Source organism: Rutidosis leptorrhynchoides, chromosome 6 (genome assembly GCF_046630445.1).
Source record: "Rutidosis leptorrhynchoides isolate AG116_Rl617_1_P2 chromosome 6, CSIRO_AGI_Rlap_v1, whole genome shotgun sequence".
In the NCBI taxonomy this organism is placed as follows: domain Eukaryota; kingdom Viridiplantae; phylum Streptophyta; class Magnoliopsida; order Asterales; family Asteraceae; genus Rutidosis; species Rutidosis leptorrhynchoides.
The window spans coordinates 113,243,836-113,267,609 of record NC_092338.1 but is presented as its reverse complement, the minus strand read 5'-3'; the positions used below and the strand labels follow the sequence as shown (position 1 = coordinate 113,267,609).

General features: G+C 32.1%; 2 protein-coding genes across 2 annotated transcripts; one reads left to right on the top strand and one right to left on the bottom strand.

The window, feature by feature from the left end:
* Positions 1-17,781: 17,781 nt before the first annotated feature.
* On the bottom strand, positions 17,782-18,654 carry LOC139853985 (uncharacterized). The gene has a single exon (XM_071843321.1). It carries the CDS (start codon positions 18,652-18,654, stop codon positions 17,782-17,784), a length of 873 nt encoding a protein of 290 aa, XP_071699422.1.
* Positions 18,655-20,378: 1,724 nt separating this feature from the next.
* Positions 20,379-22,817, top strand: LOC139852387 (uncharacterized). The gene is made up of 2 exons (XM_071841673.1): positions 20,379-21,103; positions 22,653-22,817. The coding sequence occupies exons 1-2, from the start codon at positions 20,441-20,443 to the stop codon at positions 22,815-22,817; spliced, it is 828 nt and encodes a 275-aa protein (XP_071697774.1). The 5' UTR covers positions 20,379-20,440.
* The last annotated feature ends 957 nt before the right edge of the window (positions 22,818-23,774 follow it).

Genomic DNA, 23,774 nt, shown 5'->3' with positions numbered 1-23,774 from the left:
CAAAACGGTAACTATACGTAACGTTCTTTGATATATATACCTATAACCTATAATGCTTATACAAGTATCGTATAAATATGTATTTAATCACTTTTAAAGGGCTTAAATACATAGAACAATATAAGTATATTCACAAAAGATAGTTATATTTGAATTCTCATTCCGTTTCCTCAAGATTTCTACACGTATACCTAGGGTATATGTAACCGCATTGTACGCAGCTTCTAGATGTATATACTCTTGGTATATACACATCAATTATCATCCTTAGCAGCCTTAAATGATTAAGGAACATGTGGAACCAAACATTTGTCAAGTAGCATGAATTATTTAGCAAGAAAATAAAATTAGGAATCTTTTCTTTCTTTATAAACTAAAAACATTTTTATGCATGAACACCATTTCTTCATTCCATTTTCTCATACTTACACTCCCATTTCTCTCTCAAAACACTCCTAACTTCATACTTGATCATCTTCAAGCATTTTCCCCATCATTTAGCTTCATTTACAAGCTTTCATCATCATAAAAACAACCTAGAATCAAGAAGTTGCAATATTACTTCCAATCTTTCAATCCAACTTCACCACTCTTTAGGATCAAGAGTTATACTTCCTTTTTAGTAGCTTTATCCAAGTAACTTGAGGTAGTAACCTTATTCATAATTTTATTTGATTCATATTCATATAGCTATCTTATTTTGAGTTACAAATTATAACAACAAGAACATAGTTTGAATGATTTCAAACTTGTTCGCAAACTAAATAGATCCTTCTAACTTGACTTTTAAAACACTTCAAGACCTGTAATATATCATAATGATATGCTAACTTAACAAGATACAACTTGATTTTACAAAGAACACATTAAAACCGAATCTACATCGTTGGAGTGCAACCGGGGGCTGTTTTGGGTTGGATAATTAAAAACCATCTTAAACTTTGAATTGAAAGTTTATATTCTGGAAAAATGATATTTCTTATGAATATGTTAATATATAAAATCTCATGGTGTAACTCAAAGTGTAAGTATTTTTGTAAAAATGATCATCTAGATGTTGTTTTTACGACGGAAATGATCACTTTCATAAGATTCACCCAAGTTTGACCTATAACCTGTGATTTCGAATGTAAACTAAGGTATTTACAGTTCACATTCATAAATAATGACTTGATCTAAGGAAGTGGCAAGTTGAATAAACAAAAACGGAGTTGTATTGAAGAAACTACGACTAAAACAAAATCGGGTATCCGAAACTAGTTTAGCTACGAAAATATTTTGACTAAAACCAAACTAATCATATCTTGGCTAATTAACATGATATTTTATATATATTTATTCATGATTTGATTTTACATATTTCAGGACCACCCGTAAACAACACGAGAAGATTAATTATAAGACCTCATGATTGTACGCAACACGTCATTTGACAACACGGTACTTTATGTACGCAACACATCATTTGACAACATGGTACCATGGGTCGAGATTAATTCTGATCAATACGAATATGATGGGGTCTTTATTTATTTTATTGAGCAACTAATTGTGGACCACTAACATCGGACTGCTAACTACGGACTAATAGATATTAAAAGTATTATAAGTATATATGTAACGATTATTTGAAAAGAAAATATGTTGATATATTATATATATGGTTAGGTTCGTGATATCTATCGGAGACCAAGTCGTGTTAAATATCTTCAAGGCAAAAGTGAGTATATAGTCCCACTTTTAAACTCTAAATATTTCGGGATGAGAATACATGCATTTTATGATTTACGTTATGGACACAAGTGATTAAAAATATATATTCTACGTTGAGTTGTACCACTGGCATACTTCCCTGTAACTTGGTAACTACTATTTACATGCGGTATTGTAAACGCGAATCCTGTTGATAGATCTATCGGGCCTGACAACCCCAACCGGACTGGACGACCAGTATTCAAAGGTTGCACAGTACTTCGTTTCGGTGACTACACTTGGTACGGTGTAGTGAGATTTCATAATAAAGGGAATATGCGACGTTGATTAAATGTTAAGTATGGTTATCAAGTGCTCAACCACTTAGAATATTTTTATTAAAACGTTTATGTATATTAAATCTTGTGGTCTATATTTATAACGCTGCTAGCATTAAACCTATATCTCACCAACTTTATGTTGACGATTTAAGCATGTTTATTCTCAGGTGATAATTAAAAGCTTCCGCTGCATTATGCCGAATTTAAGCAAGATTTGAAGAATGCATATTTGTGTCAAAAATAAAACTGCATACCGAAAGATTTGTAATGTGAAATATGTTGAAAATTGTATTGTTATTATCAAATGTAAAGTTTGTAAGACTAAGATTATCGCTAAACGATAATCATTATTATGCTGTTTGAACCTTTGATTATAATAAAGGTTATGGTTTGTATTATAAAAACATATGCAGATTTTGAAAAATGTCACATATAGAGGTCAATACCTCGCAATGACACCAATGAGTACGTGACGTTTATATTCGATATGAACGGGACGCTTCATAATCCATATCGGAATAGCTGTCGGAAGCCGAGGAATTTGAACTAGTTGCGAGTTCCATCTTGTACGGTTAGATAAAGGGTTTTCGATATGAAATGATTTTTGGATATCAGATGATATTATAATTACATAGAATATCTATATATATAATACAAAAGATTTCATAGACTACGGAGGAATTTACGGAATATGTCAGGCAAGTCTACAGTATTAGATACACTAAGATATGAATTTTGTCTATACACTATTCATGCAATCAATGCAGTAATGTAACGACCCGGAAATTTCCGACCAAATTTAAACCTTAAACTCTATAAGTTTCCGACACGATAAGCAAAATCTGCAATGCTGAGTCTAGAAAGTTTGAAATATATATTCGGATAATCAGTTAACCTTTGACCAAGCCTGACGATTCACGAACAATTAATTATAGATATGAATTTTATACATAAGACGTTATAATATTATTATTACTAATATTAGTATTATCATTAAATATACTAGCATAAAAAAAATATATATATATATATATATATTACCATCATTGATATAAATTTTATAACTATTACTATCAATATCATTACTATTATATTATTTTTTTAAAGAAATATAGTTATAATCATTTATTAATTTGTTGTATATATAAATAGATATATAGAAATATAATTACTGATGATATTATAAGATGATAAGGCATAACAAATATTAAATTTTATTATTACATCAACATCGAAAATATTTAACCTTGTCTCCTAAAAATTCAATGACAAAACACATAATAACAAAGTTTTACTGTATATAATTTATTTGTAAATCAAATCAGGGATCTAATAAATTCAATTTTATTTGGTTTTTACTTAAGTTTTCTACTTTTGCTGTTGTCTGATTGAGAAAACCCCAAAGCTTGTCCCAATCTATTTCCTATTTGTTTTATTTTATGTCCCTGTTAAATTACTCCAGCTGTCGACATTCACAAGCTATAAAACGATCCCTTTTTGTGTTAAGTGATAACCTGCTTCACCTACAATGGTTTTCTGTTTCTATTCGACTTTCACCGCCACTACAGTATGTTGAGGCACCACGTACAAAATCACCACCAAAGATATAACCCACCACTTCACACCTTGATTTACTGATTACTCCACCACTTCAAACACAATCTTGATTCTTCAAAACCCAAATAAACACCTTCACCATTTCTTTGTTGAACCCATTCAAACCAACCCATCACCTCCTGTTGTCTTTCTTTTTCAACCTTCGAATCACCAAGATCACCATGACCGAATCCTTTTGCTACTGCAATTCGTTTCTGATGTTGCTGTTATTGTACGAAGGTTCTGCATTGAAACCGCCATTTTCTTTCACCACGACAACATCCTCACTATCTTTATCTTAAACCCCATTTCGATTATCACATAAACCATAACTCAACATGAATGATCGTTGTTGTTGTGTCTACTTCATATTTAACCACCACCGTAAGCCTTATATCAAACTATATCTTAAAAAAAAAAAAATTATTACACCGTAGTTACAATAACCGTTGGTGGGGTCTTGTAACCCGGTTCGTTTTTGCAAACCCAAAAACCGAGAGCCTGTTTATATTTTTCTGACTTGGGTCGAGATTTTGAGATCGAAGATGTTATGTGATGATAACGAATGATGTTAGAAGTTTTTCTAATTCGATTCCTGTTAAATGAATATGATGGTGACGGCATGATGAGATGACAATGATTCTGTGTTTTAATAAAGTAGGGAAGAAGATGACAACTATGTGGTCTCCTTTATTTCCTTTTTTTTTCGTTGGTGGCTCCATCACAAATTAATTAAACGAATTATGTCTAGGGGAATAACAAAATACGTGGGCTTGTATTTAACTTTGGGCCGTACTTGATTTAAACAGTTGGGCCGAATGTTATGTTGGGCTCATGGTAGATTAGCCACAGAATCAGAGTCCGGTTTAAATGAATTTAGGTTGCTTCATAAATCAGAAATTGTGTATCAGCTAAGTGGTTTGGGATGTTGTGGGGGTGACCTGGAGGTCACGGGTTCGAGTCCCGTTTCAGGCATATATTTTTGGACGCTAGTTAAGGTAGTTATTATTATTATTATCACATTATTATTATTACAAAGATAGGTGTTATTATCACATTAACATTATTATCATTATGAAAATAAATATTATTATTATGACTAATAAAATTATTATTATTATTAAACTTATTATTTTTATTAAAAATTACTATTAACAGTATCATTCTTAAAATTAACATATTTATATTATTAACAATGTTATTACTATTATTATCATTATTATTAAAATTTTCATTATTAATAAATTTTTTTTTAAAATTATAAACAATATTTCTAAATATATATAAAAATATTTGATACATAATTATATTAATATTACATAAAATATTAAATAGACATTAACATTTATTATATAAGTATTATATAATTAATAGGTGAAATTATTTAAATTCAATTGTGTGTTAATATATATATATATACGTAATATAGGTTCGTGAATCCGAGGCCAACCATACACTTGTTCAATGATGTTATATGTATTTTTACTACAAAATACAGTATGGTGAGTATATAGTCCCTTTTAAACTTTAAATATTTTGGGCTGAGAATACATGCGCTGTTTTTATAAATGATTTACGTTATGGACACAAGTGACTAAAATTACGTTCTACATGGGTTTGAATCAAAAATCCCCTAGCTTGGTAACTTTAACTATTGGTTTATGAACTGGTAGGCGCGAATCCTAAAGATAGATCTATCGGGTTTTACACCCCCACCCAGATGTTGTTCTAGTCACTACTAAACTAGAAGAACGGGTGTTTAGTACTTCGAGGTTAACGGAACGCACTTGATTCGGTGCACATATTATTATAATTCAGGGGTACACACTCTTGTTAAGGCTAGTTACCGGGTGCCCACTGCTTGGAATGCTTTTCATACACTTGCGAGTGTATTATGTTTATAAATATGAAATCTTGTGGTCCATAGTTATAACGCTGCTAGCATCAAACCTATATATCTCACCAACTTTATGTTGACAATTTAAAGCATGTTATTCTCAGGTACGAATTAAGTCTTCCGCTGTGCATTTGCTCGTGTTAAGAACATTACTTGGAGTCGATCATCGCAATGGGACCAACTGTAGAAGACTTTGTCTGGGAGGATTAGTTTCGGATTCTTACAGTTGGTATCAGAGCGTTGGTCTTAGAGAACCAGGTCTTGCGTTAGTGTGTCTGACTAGTAGTTGTTAGGATACATTAATGAGTCTGGACTTTGACCGTGTCTACATGTCAAAAGTTTTGCTTATCATTTCTAGTCGGAAATCATCTGCTTATCATCCTTAGGGAATTGCCTGCTTATCATTCTCAAGTCTAGACACGTCCTACTGCATTTAGTGCATCGATAGTGTATAGACGAAATTCATATCTTAGCGCATCTGTAGACTTGTTTGTCATATGCCGTAAGATCCTCTGTAGACTACAAAATCTTTATTATTATAGATATTCTATGAAGTTAGGATATCATTCTATGTTCGAAAATCATTTCACGTTAAAGATTCTTCCCAAATTGCCCTCCTAGCAATGAACCTGAAAGCACTTACTGGCAAACCTGTTCGAGAAACCATTTACCCTCTCATTTCCAGAGTATCCCGTCACGATTATATATTATCCTATATCTCGAATCTTACTCAACCGCTCGTCTCAACCGTCAATCATTCCATAGTACTAGAAGAAGTTAACGAACTACGTGCTCGAGTAATGGTTCTGGAGAATCTGGTGCGGAAGTTACAAACACCAGCAGCAGCACCAGCAGCATGATCCATATCACCATCATCAACGTCAATGGTATCCTTGTCACCCTCAAACCACAACCACGTCGTAAATCTCAACGTCACAAATTACACCTCGAGTATAATCACTGTTCTACGTATCGCTCTATCCACTTTATTTTTGCTCTACATATCGTTCTACATCGATTATCTTCGATTTACGTACCATTTTACCTCATTACCTTCGTTCAATATGGAGACTAAGTAATCTCTAATGCTTTAGAGATTATGTAATCCAGTATTAACAATAAACCTGATGAGTTTAATATCTTATTGACTCATTAAATCTATGATTACATCTGAAGAAAATATATATGCAAGTATATTTTCATAAAGATTGTAATTAAAAATTCTTTCGTACAAACTGTTAATGATGAAAATATTTTAACGGGTGGGTAGTACCCAAGGAATATTTAAAATTCACATTAACAAGTTACACTGTACATTCTTCGAATCTGATTCAACGGTCATTTATTATCCTACTTACAACCACCGATATTCATATCCGCTCACCCCGGAATAACCATTTTCATTCAAATTTCATATTCGGATTTTGACCTATCAGAATCCAACAAGTGGCATAACGAAGAAAACATTGGACAAAAATAAAAAGTGCTAGAAACAAACGAATTAATTAATTGAAATTGTGATAGGATTTCACGCTAACTGTTCCAGCTAACTGTTCCCAGCTAACTGATTAACATTTAATTTATCGCAATTTACATTCTCGCAATTTTAATTTCTGCACTGTACATACTGTCGGGACACGTATGCGAGGTCTCGAGTTATCATATCGACCCATCTATATATATATTTCGAAACAACCGCAGACACTCTATATGTGAAGGTGGGAGTTGGCTATACAGGGTCGGAGTTGATTCCAAAATATATATATACTTTGAGTTGTGATCGACACCGAGACCGGTACACGGGTCACGATACGTATTAATATTATATAATAAACTATATATGAATATGTTGAACTATTGGACTGTTGGACTGTTAATTTTGGACAATTAAAATGAGTTAAAATGCTGATTATATATATATGAAACTAAACAATTCTTCAAGTTTGCCACTTGATTCTATTTTAAACCTCATTCGTATCTTGACGATTACAATTCGCATTCACAACTTTTCATGATTCTTGAAAACACCTCGATCGAGAAGTTGAACCAGCCGCATCTCATCTATGGAAGAAAGATTCATGCATACAGTTATGCACCTGAAAAACTTTCGAAACCGAAGTTATAGTTAAAACCTATCCGTGTCGAATTCCTTATCATTCATTAGCAAAAACAACCATACGATTCCTTTTCAAGAAGCTAATTTTGTCACAGCTCCACTTCGACTTCTCAGTGAGACTACTCCTATTATAACCTCGATATTTATACCTTGTCCTTTCACCGTCGTTACCAGAGAACCTTTTATATTTCACAACATCAACAGCAGATGTACCAGCAACTCGTTATCTTTTTGGCGAAATCCGCAATTGGTATTTTGAAAATCTCATAGAAATTCTCCCAGTTATACCGAAAACATTTATCCCTAAGAATTACATATTTCGAATGTGAAGTTTCTTAAAAACACCTTGAACTATGAAATAGTTCTTGAAATGCTAATGAAGCAGCAAAAACCGTAAACGACTTTAACAAGTCAAAAGTTGACGAAAAAGTACAGTGTGTTGGTAAAGCTCAGAAAAGAGAAGGTTTGAAACTGGACAACGGCTTGAGCAAAGTATGAAGGAGGCTGAGAATAAATCACATGGACTGAATCTGCTTTCACAGAATCCAAACGATTCAGTACCTGCTAAAATCGTTAGTAAGCACCCTACTTCTTATTCTAAATCTTTCCAGATGATATTCTTCATCATCATCTTAACTTAGATATTATAAGATATTTTCATATCTTCCGTTATCTGAAATCATTTATCACTACGTAATATCTGCGTTACAACATAAAAGAAACTGTGTTAAGTTTCTAAATTCCGAAACCTCCGAGTTTAAAATATGAATGTTTTGAAGTAGTGTTGGGAACTGATGCATGAATTAGTATAATATAATGAAACTTGATCAACTTCATTATATTACATTAAGCCATGTTAAGTTTCTAATGGAATGTGATGATTCACAGTACCGTCATCATGTATCATGTTACACGGCTCTTACATTCTATCCAATCTCCAAAAATATCAAGAACTTATCATCTTGATAGTTCTATCTTTCTGAATATTCTGGTAATTTGACAAATCAAAATCGTACATTTACCATTTCTTTCTAAGAACATTAGCTATGTTCATTCCAAATTTCATACCTACGAATTCCGAATCATTGCTCGCTTGACTCAAGGACGGGAAGAAGAAACGAAGGGAGTAGTTTTATAGTGAAATATCCAACAAGGAAATCAAAACAGATTTGCCATATTAAATCAAAGAAGATCCTGATCGCCGAAGAACCCAGTCTCATTACGTAAGATTTTCTTTAAATCCCTTAAATTCTGGAAATCAATTCTAATCACGTCATCGGTTAAAAACAATTCCATATTCACTCATTTCATTCTTTTGTGATAGCTTTACTCGTGCGCTTCACATGACTGAATCGTTTTATCTAATATCTCTCGATAATAATAAAACTTCATTATCACCTCATATTCGTCATGAAAACATTCTTATTGTTATTTATGACAACCTCTACCAAATTTCGAGGACGAAATTTCTTTAACAGGTGGGTACTGTAACGACCCGGAAATTTCCGACCAAATTTAAACCTTAAACTCTATAAGTTTCCGACACGATAAGCAAAATCTGCAATGCTGAGTCTAGAAAGTTTGAAATATATATTCGGATAATCAGTTAACCTTTGACCAAGCCTGACGATTCACGAACAATTAATTATAGATATGAATTTTATACATAAGACGTTATAATATTATTATTACTAATATTAGTATTATCATTAAATATACTAGCATAAAAAAAAAATATATATATATATATATATATATATATATATATATATATATATATATATATATATATATATATATATATATATATTACCATCATTGATATAAATTTTATAACTATTACTATCAATATCATTACTATTATATTATTTTTTTAAAGAAATATAGTTATAATCATTTATTAATTTGTTGTATATATAAATAGATATATAGAAATATAATTACTGATGATATTATAGGATGATAAGGCATAACAAATATTAAATTTTATTATTACATCAACATCGAAAATATTTAACCTTGTCTCCTAAAAATTCAATGACAAAACACATAATAACAAAGTTTTACTGTATATAATTTATTTGTAAATCAAATCAGGGATCTAATAAATTCAATTTTATTTGGTTTTTACTTAAGTTTTCTACTTTTGCTGTTGTCTGATTGAGAAAACCCCAAAGCTTGTCCCAATCTATTTCCTATTTGTTTTATTTTATGTCCCTGTTAAATTACTCCAGCTGTCGACATTCACAAGCTATAAAACGATCCCTTTTTGTGTTAAGTGATAACCTGCTTCACCTACAATGGTTTTCTGTTTCTATTCGACTTTCACCGCCACTACAGTATGTTGAGGCACCACGTACAAAATCACCACCAAAGATATAACCCACCACTTCACACCTTGATTTACTGATTACTCCACCACTTCAAACACAATCTTGATTCTTCAAAACCCAAATAAACACCTTCACCATTTCTTTGTTGAACCCATTCAAACCAACCCATCACCTCCTGTTGTCTTTCTTTTTCAACCTTCGAATCACCAAGATTACCATGACCGAATCCTTTTGCTACTGCAATTCGTTTCTGATGTTGCTGTTATAGTACGAAGGTTCTGCATTGAAACCGCCATTTTCTTTCACCACGACACCATCCTCACTATCTTTATCTTAAACCCCATTTCGATTATCACATAAACCATAACTCAACATGAATGATCGTTGTTGTTGTGTCTACTTCATATTTAACCACCACCGTAAGCCTTATATCAAACTATATCTTAAAAAAAAAAAAAAATTATTACACCGTAGTTACAATAACCGTTGGTGGGGTCTTGTAACCCGGTTCGTTTTTGCAAACCCAAAAACCGAGAGCCTGTTTATATTTTTCTGACTTGGGTCGAGATTTTGAGATCGAAGATGTTATGTGATGATAACGAATGATGTTAGAAGTTTTTCTAATTCGATTCCTGTTAAATGAATATGATGGTGACGGCATGATGAGATGACAATGATTCTGTGTTTTTAATAAAGTAGGGAAGAAGATGACAACTATGTGGTCTCCTTTATTTCCTTTTTTTTTTCGTTGGTGGCTCCATCACAAATTAATTAAACGAATTATGTCTAGGGGAATAACAAAATACGTGGGCTTGTATTTAACTTTGGGCCGTACTTGATTTAAACAGTTGGGCCGAATGTTATGTTGGGCTCATGGTAGATTAGCCACAGAATCAGAGTCCGGTTTAAATGAATTTAGGTTGCTTCATAAATCAGAAATTGTGTATCAGCTAAGTGGTTTGGGATGTTGTGGGGGTGACCTGGAGGTCACGGGTTCGAGTCCCGTTTCAGGCATATATTTTTGGACGCTAGTTAAGGTAGTTATTATTATTATTATCACATTATTATTATTACAAAGATAGGTGTTATTATCACATTAACATTATTATCATTATGAAAATAAATATTATTATTATGACTAATAAAATTATTATTATTATTAAACTTATTATTTTTATTAAAAATTACTATTAACAGTATCATTCTTAAAATTAACATATTTATATTATTAACAATGTTATTACTATTATTATCATTATTATTAAAATTTTCATTATTAATAAATTTTTTTTTAAAATTATAAACAATATTTCTAAATATATATAAAAATATTTGATACATAATTATATTAAAATTACATAAAATATTAAATAGACATTAACATTTATTATATAAGTATTATATAATTAATAGGTGAAATTATTTAAATTCAATTGTGTGTTAATATATATATATACGTAATATAGGTTCGTGAATCCGAGGCCAACCATACACTTGTTCAATGATGTTATATGTATTTTTACTACAAAATACAGTATGGTGAGTATATAGTCCCTTTTAAACTTTAAATATTTTGGGCTGAGAATACATGCGCTGTTTTTATAAATGATTTACGTTATGGACACAAGTGACTAAAATTACGTTCTACATGGGTTTGAATCAAAAATCCCCTAGCTTGGTAACTTTAACTATTGGTTTATGAACTGGTAGGCGCGAATCCTAAAGATAGATCTATCGGGTTTTACACCCCCACCCAGATGTTGTTCTAGTCACTACTAAACTAGAAGAACGGGTGTTTAGTACTTCGAGGTTAACGGAACGCACTTGATTCGGTGCACATATTATTATAACTCAGGGGTACACACTCTTGTTAAGGCTAGTTACCGGGTGCCCACTGCTTGGAATGCTTTTCATACACTTGCGAGTGTATTATGTTTATAAATATGAAATCTTGTGGTCCATAGTTATAACGCTGCTAGCATCAAACCTATATATCTCACCAACTTTATGTTGACAATTTAAAGCATGTTATTCTCAGGTACGAATTAAGTCTTCCGCTGTGCATTTGCTCGTGTTAAGAACATTACTTGGAGTCGATCATCGCAATGGGACCAACTGTAGAAGACTTTGTCCGGGAGGATTAGTTTCGGATTCTTACAAGTAAGATGTGTCTATACTTTAAGAATGATAAGCAAATAATTTTCGACACGAAATGATAAGCAAAACTTTTGACATGTAGACACGATCGAAGTCCAGACTCACTAATGCATCTAAACAACTATCAGTTAGACACACTAATGCAAGACCTAGTTCGCTAAGACCACCGCTCTGATACCACATGTGATGACCCGTCCTAATCTATAAGGACGAATACAATAACATATGGTTACATCGTGAGGTACTTGACCTCTATATGATACATTTTACAAACATTACATTCATTTTTAAAAGACAACCTTTCATTTCATCGAAAGTTGACAGGCATGCATACCATTTCATGACATCCAACCTATAAATGACCTAATCCGTCATTTAATTAATAATAATCTCTATTGAACTCAACGACTTGAATGCAACGTCTTTTGAAATAGGCCATGAATGACTCCAAGTAATATATTTAAAATGAACTAATACACAGCGGAAGATTTCTTTCATACCTGAGAATAAACATGCTTATAAGTGTCAACCAAAAGGTTGGTGAGTTCACTAGTTTATCATAAACAATCTTTTCCATCATTTTAATAGACCACAAGATTTCATTCAATAATCATACACTCGCAAGTGTTTAAAATTCATTCATATGAATTGAACACCTGGTAACCGACATTAACAAAATACATCTAAAATATCCCCAAATATATAAACATCGAAGTACTAAAGCAGTTCAAATTCTCTGACTGGGGCGTGTCAAAGCCCATAGATCTATCTTTAGGATTCGCGTCAATTGGTGGCAATTATAATAAACACCAATTCTTAGGCTACCAAGTTCAACAAGGGTGATATCGGGTATAACAATTCAACCATAGAATGTAGTTTCGATTACTTGTGTCTATTTCGTCAAACATTTATAAAAGTGCATGTATTCTCAGTCCCAAAAATATATATTGCAAAAGCATTTAAAAAGGGAGCAAATGAAACACACAATACTGTATTTCGTAGCAAAAATACATATGACGTCATTGAACAAGTATAGGGTTGGCCTCAGATTCACGAACCTATATCAATGGTATATCTATTAAAACATATACTCGTAGTCGAATAATTCTATTTATTATTAATGATGTATTTGTTATATTAATAATTTATAAGTTTCATTATTTACTTATATTTTCATTTTATATACGTAGATATATTAATATAGTTAAGTTATGTAATTTAAATATATTTTTGTATATAAAAATCTTTATTTTTATACCTATAACCTTAACAACGTTATTAAAACTTTTAATTTTAGTAATCATAATTATTTTAATAATGATAATATAGATAATACTGATAATAATAATAATAATAATGGTAGTTTTAATGATAGTAAAATAATAATTTTAATAAAAATGATAATAATGTTAATAATTTTTAATAATATCAACACTATTAATGATAATCATATTAGTACTAATAATGATAATATTTATAATAATACTTATGTTACTAATAATAATAATAATAATAATAATAATAATAATAATAATAATAATAATAATAATAGTACTAAAAAAAATACTAATGCTAATATTTATGAAAACAATAATAATTTATATTACTTTTATGATAATCATAATAATATTAATCATAATCATAAAAATGATAATACTACAAATGATAATAGGGATTATAATACTGATAAGTATGGTAATAATAATAATAATTATAATACTATTAATAACAATAATAATAACCATCATAATAATAACAATAATAATTATGATCATCACAATATCACTTATAATAATAATCATAATATTAACAATAATAATAATAATAATAATAATCATAATAATTAATAATCACTAATCATAATAAAGATAGAAATAAAATAAAAGTGTATACCCTTTCCAAGCTTTTTCTAAAAAGAAATGTCCCAGATTAGGATCGAACCCGAGACCTCTTGCTCACCATACAACTCCCTAAACCAGCTGCTCCATTTCGTTTTTCCTTATTTAATCCATCCTAGTGTTTATTTAAACTATCTTCCTGTTTCATCTTCTTCCCTAATTTAATTCGATCGACCAAAGGACTATATCCCAATCCAAACAACTAATTGAACTTAGAAAGTGTTTCTAATCAGGTTCCTAACTATAGTTCAAATCTGGATTGATTTATAACAACAAAACTGAAAATATTCATATCCAGTTCTTCATTCTTCATTAACTCCTGCCATTTTGAGCTCCGGAGTGATTAGCAACGAATTGAAGAAAAATGCTAATGTAAATGTGTTCTAAATGTATTCGTGAAACTATCTGCAAACTTTGGAAAACTGAATCGAAGTATTGATGATGAATTTTGGAGTCAAAGCTTCAAAACAAAAAGTCAAATATCTGTTCAAGAATCAAATTCGTAATTAATTCGTTGTTTCTGATGAAATTGATGATTGACGAAGGTTTTATGGAAGATTTAACAAGTACTTCATGAAGAAATCGAGCAATATAACTATTCAGATTGCAAAATCACAATTCATCTTCCTCTTCACAAAGTTTCGTCTGTATGAATATTTATTCTGATAAATTGTGCTATGATGGATCCAAATCAATCGTCCGTGATATAAATCCATTCCTAGGGTCAAGTCTGAGTTGTTTTCTAGTGATGATTGAGACAACAAAGAATCACAAGCAGCACATAATATCAGAGAGAAAAAAAATGAAACAAATAATGATAATGATATGAATAACGCGTTTATATCTGTATTTTATTTTTGTATATATAATAATTATTAATAATTAATAAATATAAATATATAATAATAATAATAATTCTTTTAATATTAATAGTGATAATTAATAATAATAATGATAATAATAATTATTAATAATAATGTTAATAACAATATTAATAATAATAACATTAATGATAATAATAATAATAACATTAATGATAATAATAATAATAATAATAAGTTGTATCTTTAATAAAAATAACAATACTTACAATAATTCTAATAGAAATACTAATTTTATTAATTATGATAATGATAAAAATAAAACAATAATAATAATGCTAAGACCTAAAAATAATAATTTTTAATATAACACAATAATATTACTACATACGTATTTATATGGAATGAAATATTATAAATTTTTATATATATATTATTTACAAATTACTTATATATATATATATATATATATATATATATATATATATATATATATATATATATATATATATATATATATAGAAACAACAAATAATCATATAGAGTGATGGCATTGGGTTTAAGTTGGTGATAGATTATGATAGGGAAATGTATCCCTTATGTGCGTATATATAATATAATTTATAGTATGATAAAGCAATTAATAATGCATGCTAATCAATTCAGTTTATTAATTAGCGATTTATGTGTTGTATGCGACTCCAACAATGAAAAAGCCAGAAAAGATGGTAAGTTGTGTTGTTATTGTGAATTGGTATCAATTTGCAGACATGAAAAGATTTTCGATAAAGGTTGATCGTGATATGAAACAGAAATTGGATCCTTCAGTTTTCATATAATCATAATTAGTAATTATATTACTAATACTAAAAAATACTAATAATAATAATACTAGAAATAATAATAAGAAAAATGATAACAATAATGAAATTAATAATTTTAAGTAAAATGATAATTTTTAAGAATAATGTTAATAATAATTAATAATATTTAAATCATAACTAAATCATACTTTTAATACTTTGTTATCGTTGTAAGTTATAATATATATATACATCTAATCTTAACCTACTGTTCGTGAATCGTCGGGAATAGTCGAAGGGTAATTGAATATATGAACATAGTTCCAAAATTTTCGAGACTCAACATTACATACTTTGCTCATCGTGTCGGAAACATATAAAGATCAAGTTTAAATTTAGTCGGAAATTTCCGGGTCGTCACAGAATTGTTGTGCTCAGTCGATAGTGGGCTGGAATTTTGTGTTTGAACAGTAGGTAAAGGACTAGAAGATTGACGTTGAGAAATGGTAGTTTGTGAATATGTAGAGTGATTTGTAGGATTATTTGAAGTGGTGGATTGAACAGTAGGTGAGTGAGGTTGAGAAGTTGTGTCTACGTAGTGGAAAATAGGATTAGTAGTAGGAAAGTCAATTTAGGGGGAGTGCATGGTAGGTTTCTTTTGTTGAAAGGGAACACAAGTTCATCAAATAGTACATGTCTTGAAATTAGGATTTTATTATTTTGAACATCATAGCAATAATAGCCACGATGGTGGGGGGAAAACCTAGGAAAATGCATGGTATTGATCTAGGTTGGAGTTTGTTAATTAAGTTCGATGGAGTTAGAGGGTAGCATAAGCAACCGAAAACTTTTAGAAGAGAATAAGAAGGAAGACGATGATAAAGAAGAGTTGTAGGCGTGTGATATTGTAGTTGTTTTTGTGGGATAATATTAAGAAGATGAGTGGCGACATTTAGAGCATAGTGCCAAAAAGAATGAGGAACGGATTATTGTGTTAGAAGAGTGCAAACTATGTTGTTTATGGTTCTTATTTGACGTTCGGCTTTCCCATTTTGTGAGGAGGTGTATGGACAAGAGAATCGAAAAAGTGGTGCCATTGTTGGCAAGAAGATTGTGAAAGTTTTTATTGTCGTATTCTTTTCCATTATCGCATTGAAACGTTTTAATAGAGGTGTTGAATTGAGTTTGAATGTATTTAGCAAACTTGGTGTAAATGGAATAGACTTGTGATTTATTATTTATTGGAAAAGTCCATAGAAAATTGGTATAGTCGTCAAGAAATAAAACATAATATTTATGACCGTTATTAGTGAGTTTTGGTGAAGTCCATATATCGCTATGTATGATATCAAAAGGTGCATAAGTACGAGATGTAGAAAGAACAAAAGGTAGGCGTATATGTTTGCCTCAGACGCAATGTTGACAAATAACATTTTTATTACTACGAGTACATTGAACAAAACGTTTATTGCTAAGAAAATCTAAAACATGAGATCCCGGATGGCCAAGCCTAGAATGCCAAATGTCCGGTGTAGAAACTGAAAAAGCCGCATGATTATTGAGTTGTTGAAGTAACGACGAGTTGAGCGGGTAAAGATCGCCATTACTATTAGACCGCAGGATTGGTGTCCCCGTCGGATATTCCTTCAAAGTAAAACCATAAGGATTAAAGTCAATAGAAATATTGTTGTTAGTTGTAAGTTTGCGTACGGAAATTAAGTTTTTAATGAGGTTAGGGGTGTAAAGAACGTTTGACAAATATAAAGGTCGTTTAGGGTTGGTTAATAAAGAGTGGCCCGATCCAAGAATTGGTATGTCATTGCCATTTCCAACAATAATACTAGAAGGAATACTTGAAGAATAATAAGACATGAGTTTACCTTGGATATTAGTCATGTGTGACGTTGCTCCTGTATCAAAATACCAATTGTCATCCGGTTGATTCAACGTCATAGTATGCATGGCAGCTTCGACATCAATAGACGTGGACTGCCCAGAAACAGAGTTGGAGTAAGCATGCGTAGGCCTGGGCCCAAGAATGCCTGGTTGGTTGCTGTTGGGCCTGACCAGTGGGCTGGAGGGATAAGGACATGGGCCAGGAGTCCAGGTTGGTGATTGCTTATTGGGTCAAGGCCACGAATAATTCTGCTGCCAGTAAGGTGTAGGGTTAAATGAGAAATTGTTACGCCCTCTGCCACGATTACTTGAGCCCCTGCCTCGAGCATTACGACCAGTACTTCTACCCCTAAAATTCGAATTACCATTACGCTGGGTGGAGTTGCCCGATGAACCATTGGTACGCATCTGATGAGAAGGATTTTTCGAAAGTAGTGCAGTATGAGTGTTGGAGGAATTGACAGCGAGTTGTTTGCTTTTGCGTGTTTCTTCAAGAATCAGCATAGAGCGAGCATCATAGAAGGACGGTAGTGGTTTTGTGTGACTGATAAGTGTGGCAATGCTTTCATAATTGTCACCTAAACCCGTAACAAGTTGCAAAACCAGGTTTGTTTCGTCAATTTTAGGACCAACATTATCGAGTTGGTCAGCAATCGACTTTAATTCTTGACAATATGAGGAGATATCTGGAAAATTTTCTAATCGAGTATTGGAAAATTGAGTTCGTAGGTGCACAGCTCTTGAACTTTTGTTATCTTGAATAATGCTTTTGAGACGGTCCCAAGCTTGTTTTGCGGTGGCCCCTTTTTTTAGAATGCTGAGAAGAAGATCGTTTGAAATTGTCCCATAAATCCATTGCAAGACAACAGCGTCCAAACGAGCCCAGAGATAAGTATCGACTGCTGGAGGATCAGAGACGGTAGCTGGAGCCGTTGGTGGTGTAGGAGTGATGATATGATCAATCACCCCATATGCACGACAGTGAACTTCAAACAGTTCGGCCCAAGATGAATAATGACTTTTGTTGATTTCAAGTGTGATTGGAATTAGGGATTTGATATTGTGAACGGATAAAGCAGAGTGAAATTTGGTTTGATCAGCCATGGGTGATTGATATGAGATTAGTGAATTGGATGTAGGCATGAGATGAAGAAGAAAAGAAGCTGGATCGGATAATTAATCTGATACCATGTAAGATTGGGAAACTGCCGTGATTTTTTATTGATCATCGATGTAGGGTACATACATGTATTTATACAACTATGAAATAACTAAGTGTCCACTATTTGTGGATCACATGGGTTATACTAGGCAGTGGCGAAAACAGAAATTTTTTTCACCCGGGGCGAAAAAATTTTTAAAGCGTATCAACTTTTTTTGGTAAAATTGGTGATTTTTGAGCAAAATGTGGAGGTTTTGGGGCAAAATACGGAGGTTTTGGGGCAAATATGGAGGTTTTGGGGCAAAAAAAAATTCCACCGGGGGCAAAGTCAAAAAACTCAAAATTTTTACACTAAAAATTGCAAATCGACTGGGGGCATCTGCCCCCCTTGCCCCGTGCTATTTCCGCCACTGATACTAGGTCTAACCTATATCCCACATATTATTATACCTATATCTAAATGATAAAGTGGAAATGAATAGTACTATTCCTTTCTTCCACTTTATCCAAACTTAACCCCTTAACTTCTTTCACTTTATCTAAACTTAACCCCTTAACTTTCATTAACATACAAATCGAACCCCCCACTTTATACGTATATTTTTCCCAAAAATTCACAAGCTTAACCCCCTAACTTTTATTAAAATACAAATCGAACCCCCACTTTACTAATTTTTTTTTTGTTTTTTACTAATATTCAGTTTTCACAAACTTAACCCCCTAACTTTTATTAAAATACAAATCGAAACCCCACTTTATACGTAAAGTTTTTCCAAATTTCACAAACTTAACCCACTACCTTTTATTAAAATACAAATCGAACCCCCACTTTACTAACTTTTTTTTTTTAAATAAAAACCCGAACGCTAAAAGCAGCAACTTTCACAAAAGGAACAACCTTTCAATGTTATGTCGAAAAAAATTCTTTTTTACAAAATAGATCAAGACTTTTTTTTAACTCGCATTCAAAACGGAGCCCCCGGCACGAAGCGAGGGCTCCACAACTAGTTATGGGCTACATAATACAAAGTCTAATATTAATAATGTATAAAATAATACTAATAATTATCTACTGTAACATGTGTACATCGGCTATTAGTTACACGTAAAACTTAACACATCAGCCCCAATGACAAGCTTATTTACCAACGTTAACTGACCCACCAACTCGATATATGTTAGATCGCTTACCTAACAATTTTTCATGACACTAATTCATGGACTAACCATTAATAATTATCTACTGTAACATGTGTACATCGGCTATTAGTTACACGTAAAACTTAACACATCAGCCCCAATGACAAGCTTATTTACCAACGTTAACTGACCCACCAACTCGATATATGTTAGATCGCTTACCTAACAATTTTTCATGACACTAATTCATGGACTAACCATAGGGTCTTCCCTTGTAAATAAAAAATGTCAAACGACAATTTTTAGTATGAAACAATTTTTCATGACACTAATTTCATGACCCACCTAACGACTACTAATTACTTAAGTGACGTCATGAAATACTTGCATATCTATTAAAACATTCAGGCCTACTATTAAGCCCAACACAAATCTATTTTTGTTAAATAAGCCCAGTCCAATACTCAAACCCTAGCATTTCATATCTGTGAATATAAACTTGTATATCCTCATTTTAGGGTTTCCGTGCCCCCAAAATCTGAATTCACTCAATCGGTAGCGCATCACCGACACAAATCAATCAAAATCATGGCGGAAAGAGGAGGAGAACGTGGCGGTTTCGGAAGGGGATTTGGCGACCGTGGTAGAGGCGGACGTGGTGGTGACCGTGGAAGAGGCCGTCGCCGTGCCGGTCGCCGTGACGCCGACGAAGAGAAATGGGTCCCAGTAACGAAACTCGGACGTCTTGTAAAAGACGGTAAGATCACAAAACTCGAAGAAATATACCTTCACTCACTTCCAATCAAAGAACACCAAATCATCGATCAAATTCTGCCGTCGTTGAAAGACGAAGTGATGAAGATCATGCCGGTTCAGAAACAAACACGAGCCGGACAACGAACCCGGTTCAAGGCTTTTGTGGTTGTTGGAGATAGTAATGGACACGTAGGATTAGGTGTCAAGTGTTCTAAGGAAGTTGCAACTGCAATTAGAGGTGCGATTATTTTGGCGAAATTATCGGTGATTCCGGTAAGGAGAGGGTATTGGGGGAATAAGATTGGGAAAGTGCACACTGTGCCGACTAAGGTTACTGGTAAATGTGGTTCGGTTACCGTTAGGTTGGTTCCGGCGCCACGTGGCGCTGGGATTGTGGCTGCTAGGGTTCCTAAGAAAGTGCTTCAGTTTGCTGGTATTGATGATGTTTTTACTTCTTCACGTGGGTCCACTAAGACCCTTGGTAACTTTGTTAAGGTCTGTTTTCTTATTCATTTTTCTTGTTATTTGTTATCAATTTAATTGTTATGTTATTGTTCGTTTGTGATTTAGTTAATATATGTTTATTTATTAATTTTTTATAGTCTCTGTAGCTGCTAATTGTAGGATTTTTAATAATTAAATCGATGCAGGTTACGATCCTCAATCACACCCTGCACTGCATATTTTGATTTGCTTACTAGTTGATACATGCTATGCAATTTCTTACGGCTATCACATTTTGGGTATTTTGACATTATTTAGTGATCTGTTTCATGTATGCTATAATTTTTCTTTGGTATCAAATTGTAAAAGATTGTAAGGTATTCTTGATCCAAAATGTTTGCAAACTAGAAAAAAAATTCGACCGCGCGTTGCTGCGGTTGTATTCAACGCGGTCGAATTTGGATATACGTTGTTTGGTACCTAATATATCTAATAGGTTGAGTTGTTTGTTGTACGTATATGTATGAAATATAGCCCGAAATATTTAGTGTTTTCTTAACGATATCCGCTTCGCTCGTAGTTAGTCTCGTTGTGTTCGTTAGATTTTTTCGAGTTGAACGGTGATCTCGGAAAAATATAACTCTCACCAAGCGAGAAGATAGGGCCCGTTAAAAATTCGGGTGGAATTATTTTCTTTTATTTTAATAAAATTATATATTATATATTTACACTTTCTACCCCTGAAAAAGTATAAAGTTGAGGGGCCGTTGTGTAAATTGAGCCAAATTTGAGGGACCGTTTGTAGTGTGAACGCAAACTCAAAACGACAATCCAAAACAACTTAAATGACGAATTTCGGCCCGTGTTTTAGTATATAGGATAAAATAAAATAAAATAATAATAATAATAATAATAATAATAATAATAATAATAATAATAATAATAATGGACACCATCTAATAATAATAATAATAATAATAATAATAATAATGGACACCATCTAATAATAATAATAATAATAATAATAATAATAATAATAATAATAATAATAATAATAATAATAATAATAATAATAATAATAATAATAATAATAAGATAATTATATTACTGGACACCATCTTTTCTACATATGAGTAAACGATTTGAAGATGATAACTGAAAATGTTTATATTCAATTACTTATTTTTCTTTGATTGATGTCTGAATTTTGATTGGTTCTTGATTTTATTTGCTCTTTATTATCACATAAAATGTCCACTGCCATTGATGTCTGAAATTTGATTGGTTCTTGCTTTTATTTTATCTTTGTTATTACATAAAATAAAATAAAATGCCCATTTCCATTGATGTCTGGGTTTTGATTGGTTCTTGATTTTGCTTGCTCTTTGTTATTACATAAAATATTACATAAAATGTCCATTGCCAATATTGAGTTGTGTTCATTACAGTTGTCTGCCAATATTGAGTTGTGTTCACTACAGTTGTCGATAAAGCATGTACGATGTAGTATGGCATCTTAACTTCTTAAGCATATATTGCTATATTGACATTTGACATTAAGAATTGTTAATTAATTTATTTATTAATTTTTTTTTGGCAGGCTACTTTTGACTGTCTGCTAAAGACTTATGGATTCCTCACTCCAGACTTCTGGAGGGAGACTCGATTCGGCAGATCTCCATTTCAAGAATACACCGATTTGCTGGCCAAGCCCACCACCAAGGCTATTACCTATGTTGAAGATGTTGCCGATATTCCCGCTTGAAATTCGTCTAGCTAAGGAAAGCATGCTTAATCTCTAGGACATTTTAATATAGATTACCAGTAATCGTAAACTTTTTATGTTTGGAGCGATACTCTTTTTGTCCGTTGCATGGTTGCACATTCTTAATTTTATTGTTTTCTTAAAACTATTTTGATTTTTTATTTGTTCTTGATGCATAAAGCATGCTTTAACTGTGGAAAATGTTATTGTTCTTGATGCATAAAGCGTGCTTTAACTGTGGAAAATGTTATTGTGGAGTTATATTTTATACCCATGGCATCAAATTAAATTATGCAACGCTATTCTACAGTCTGGTACAAATGTAGAGAGCAGATTATCACATTTGTCTACAAAATTCTGAAAACTACACTGTTTGCAGCGAGTTTGTGTTTTGCACACATTATATTAACATAAACATAGATCTTTTTAATGGAGACTTTTTTTAAAATCATAGATGGTGTCCATCGATGAAATTACTTTGTTTGTGTTACCTTTCCTTTTTGTAGATGAGATTGTAGAACTGAGCAGCGTTGCTTTCATCTGTGTAAGCCTTGTATGTGTATATGATACAGGATATAGGTCGATAGTAGCATTCGCCGTTAGTAAATTTTGTTTACGCTGTTTGCCCCCGTCATGATATTGGTGATCACGTTATATGACCATTTGAGTGGCCATGCCCTAGGGTCTGGATACCAACTACCTCCACCTGCGTGAAAACTCTCACCTAGGGTCGATTTTCGCAGCCTACAATTAGAGTGAAACAACAAGCTGACTTCTCAAACAAGAACATTTCAAATCTGTGGCTCCCAATCACTAGATTAACAACCTTTTTGGCTACCGATTTGGTTGGAAGTTTGCATATGGGTTTGTCTCTTTTGGTTTGGACTTTGGAGCCAAGTTGAGAATATTGAATAGTATATTGTTAACTTGCATGGTAGTGTAGACAATAAAACAACC

Bases quoted from the DNA above. Each gene is read 5' to 3' on its own strand.
- LOC139853985 (XM_071843321.1), bottom strand. From the start codon at position 18,654: ATGGCTGATCAAACCAAATTTCACTCTGCTTTATCCGTTCACAATATC.
- LOC139852387 (XM_071841673.1), top strand. From the start codon at position 20,441: ATGGCGGAAAGAGGAGGAGAACGTGGCGGTTTCGGAAGGGGATTTGGC. The intron at 21,104-22,652 runs GTCTGTTTTCTT...TTTTTTTGGCAG, and splicing joins CCCTTGGTAACTTTGTTAAG to GCTACTTTTGACTGTCTGCT.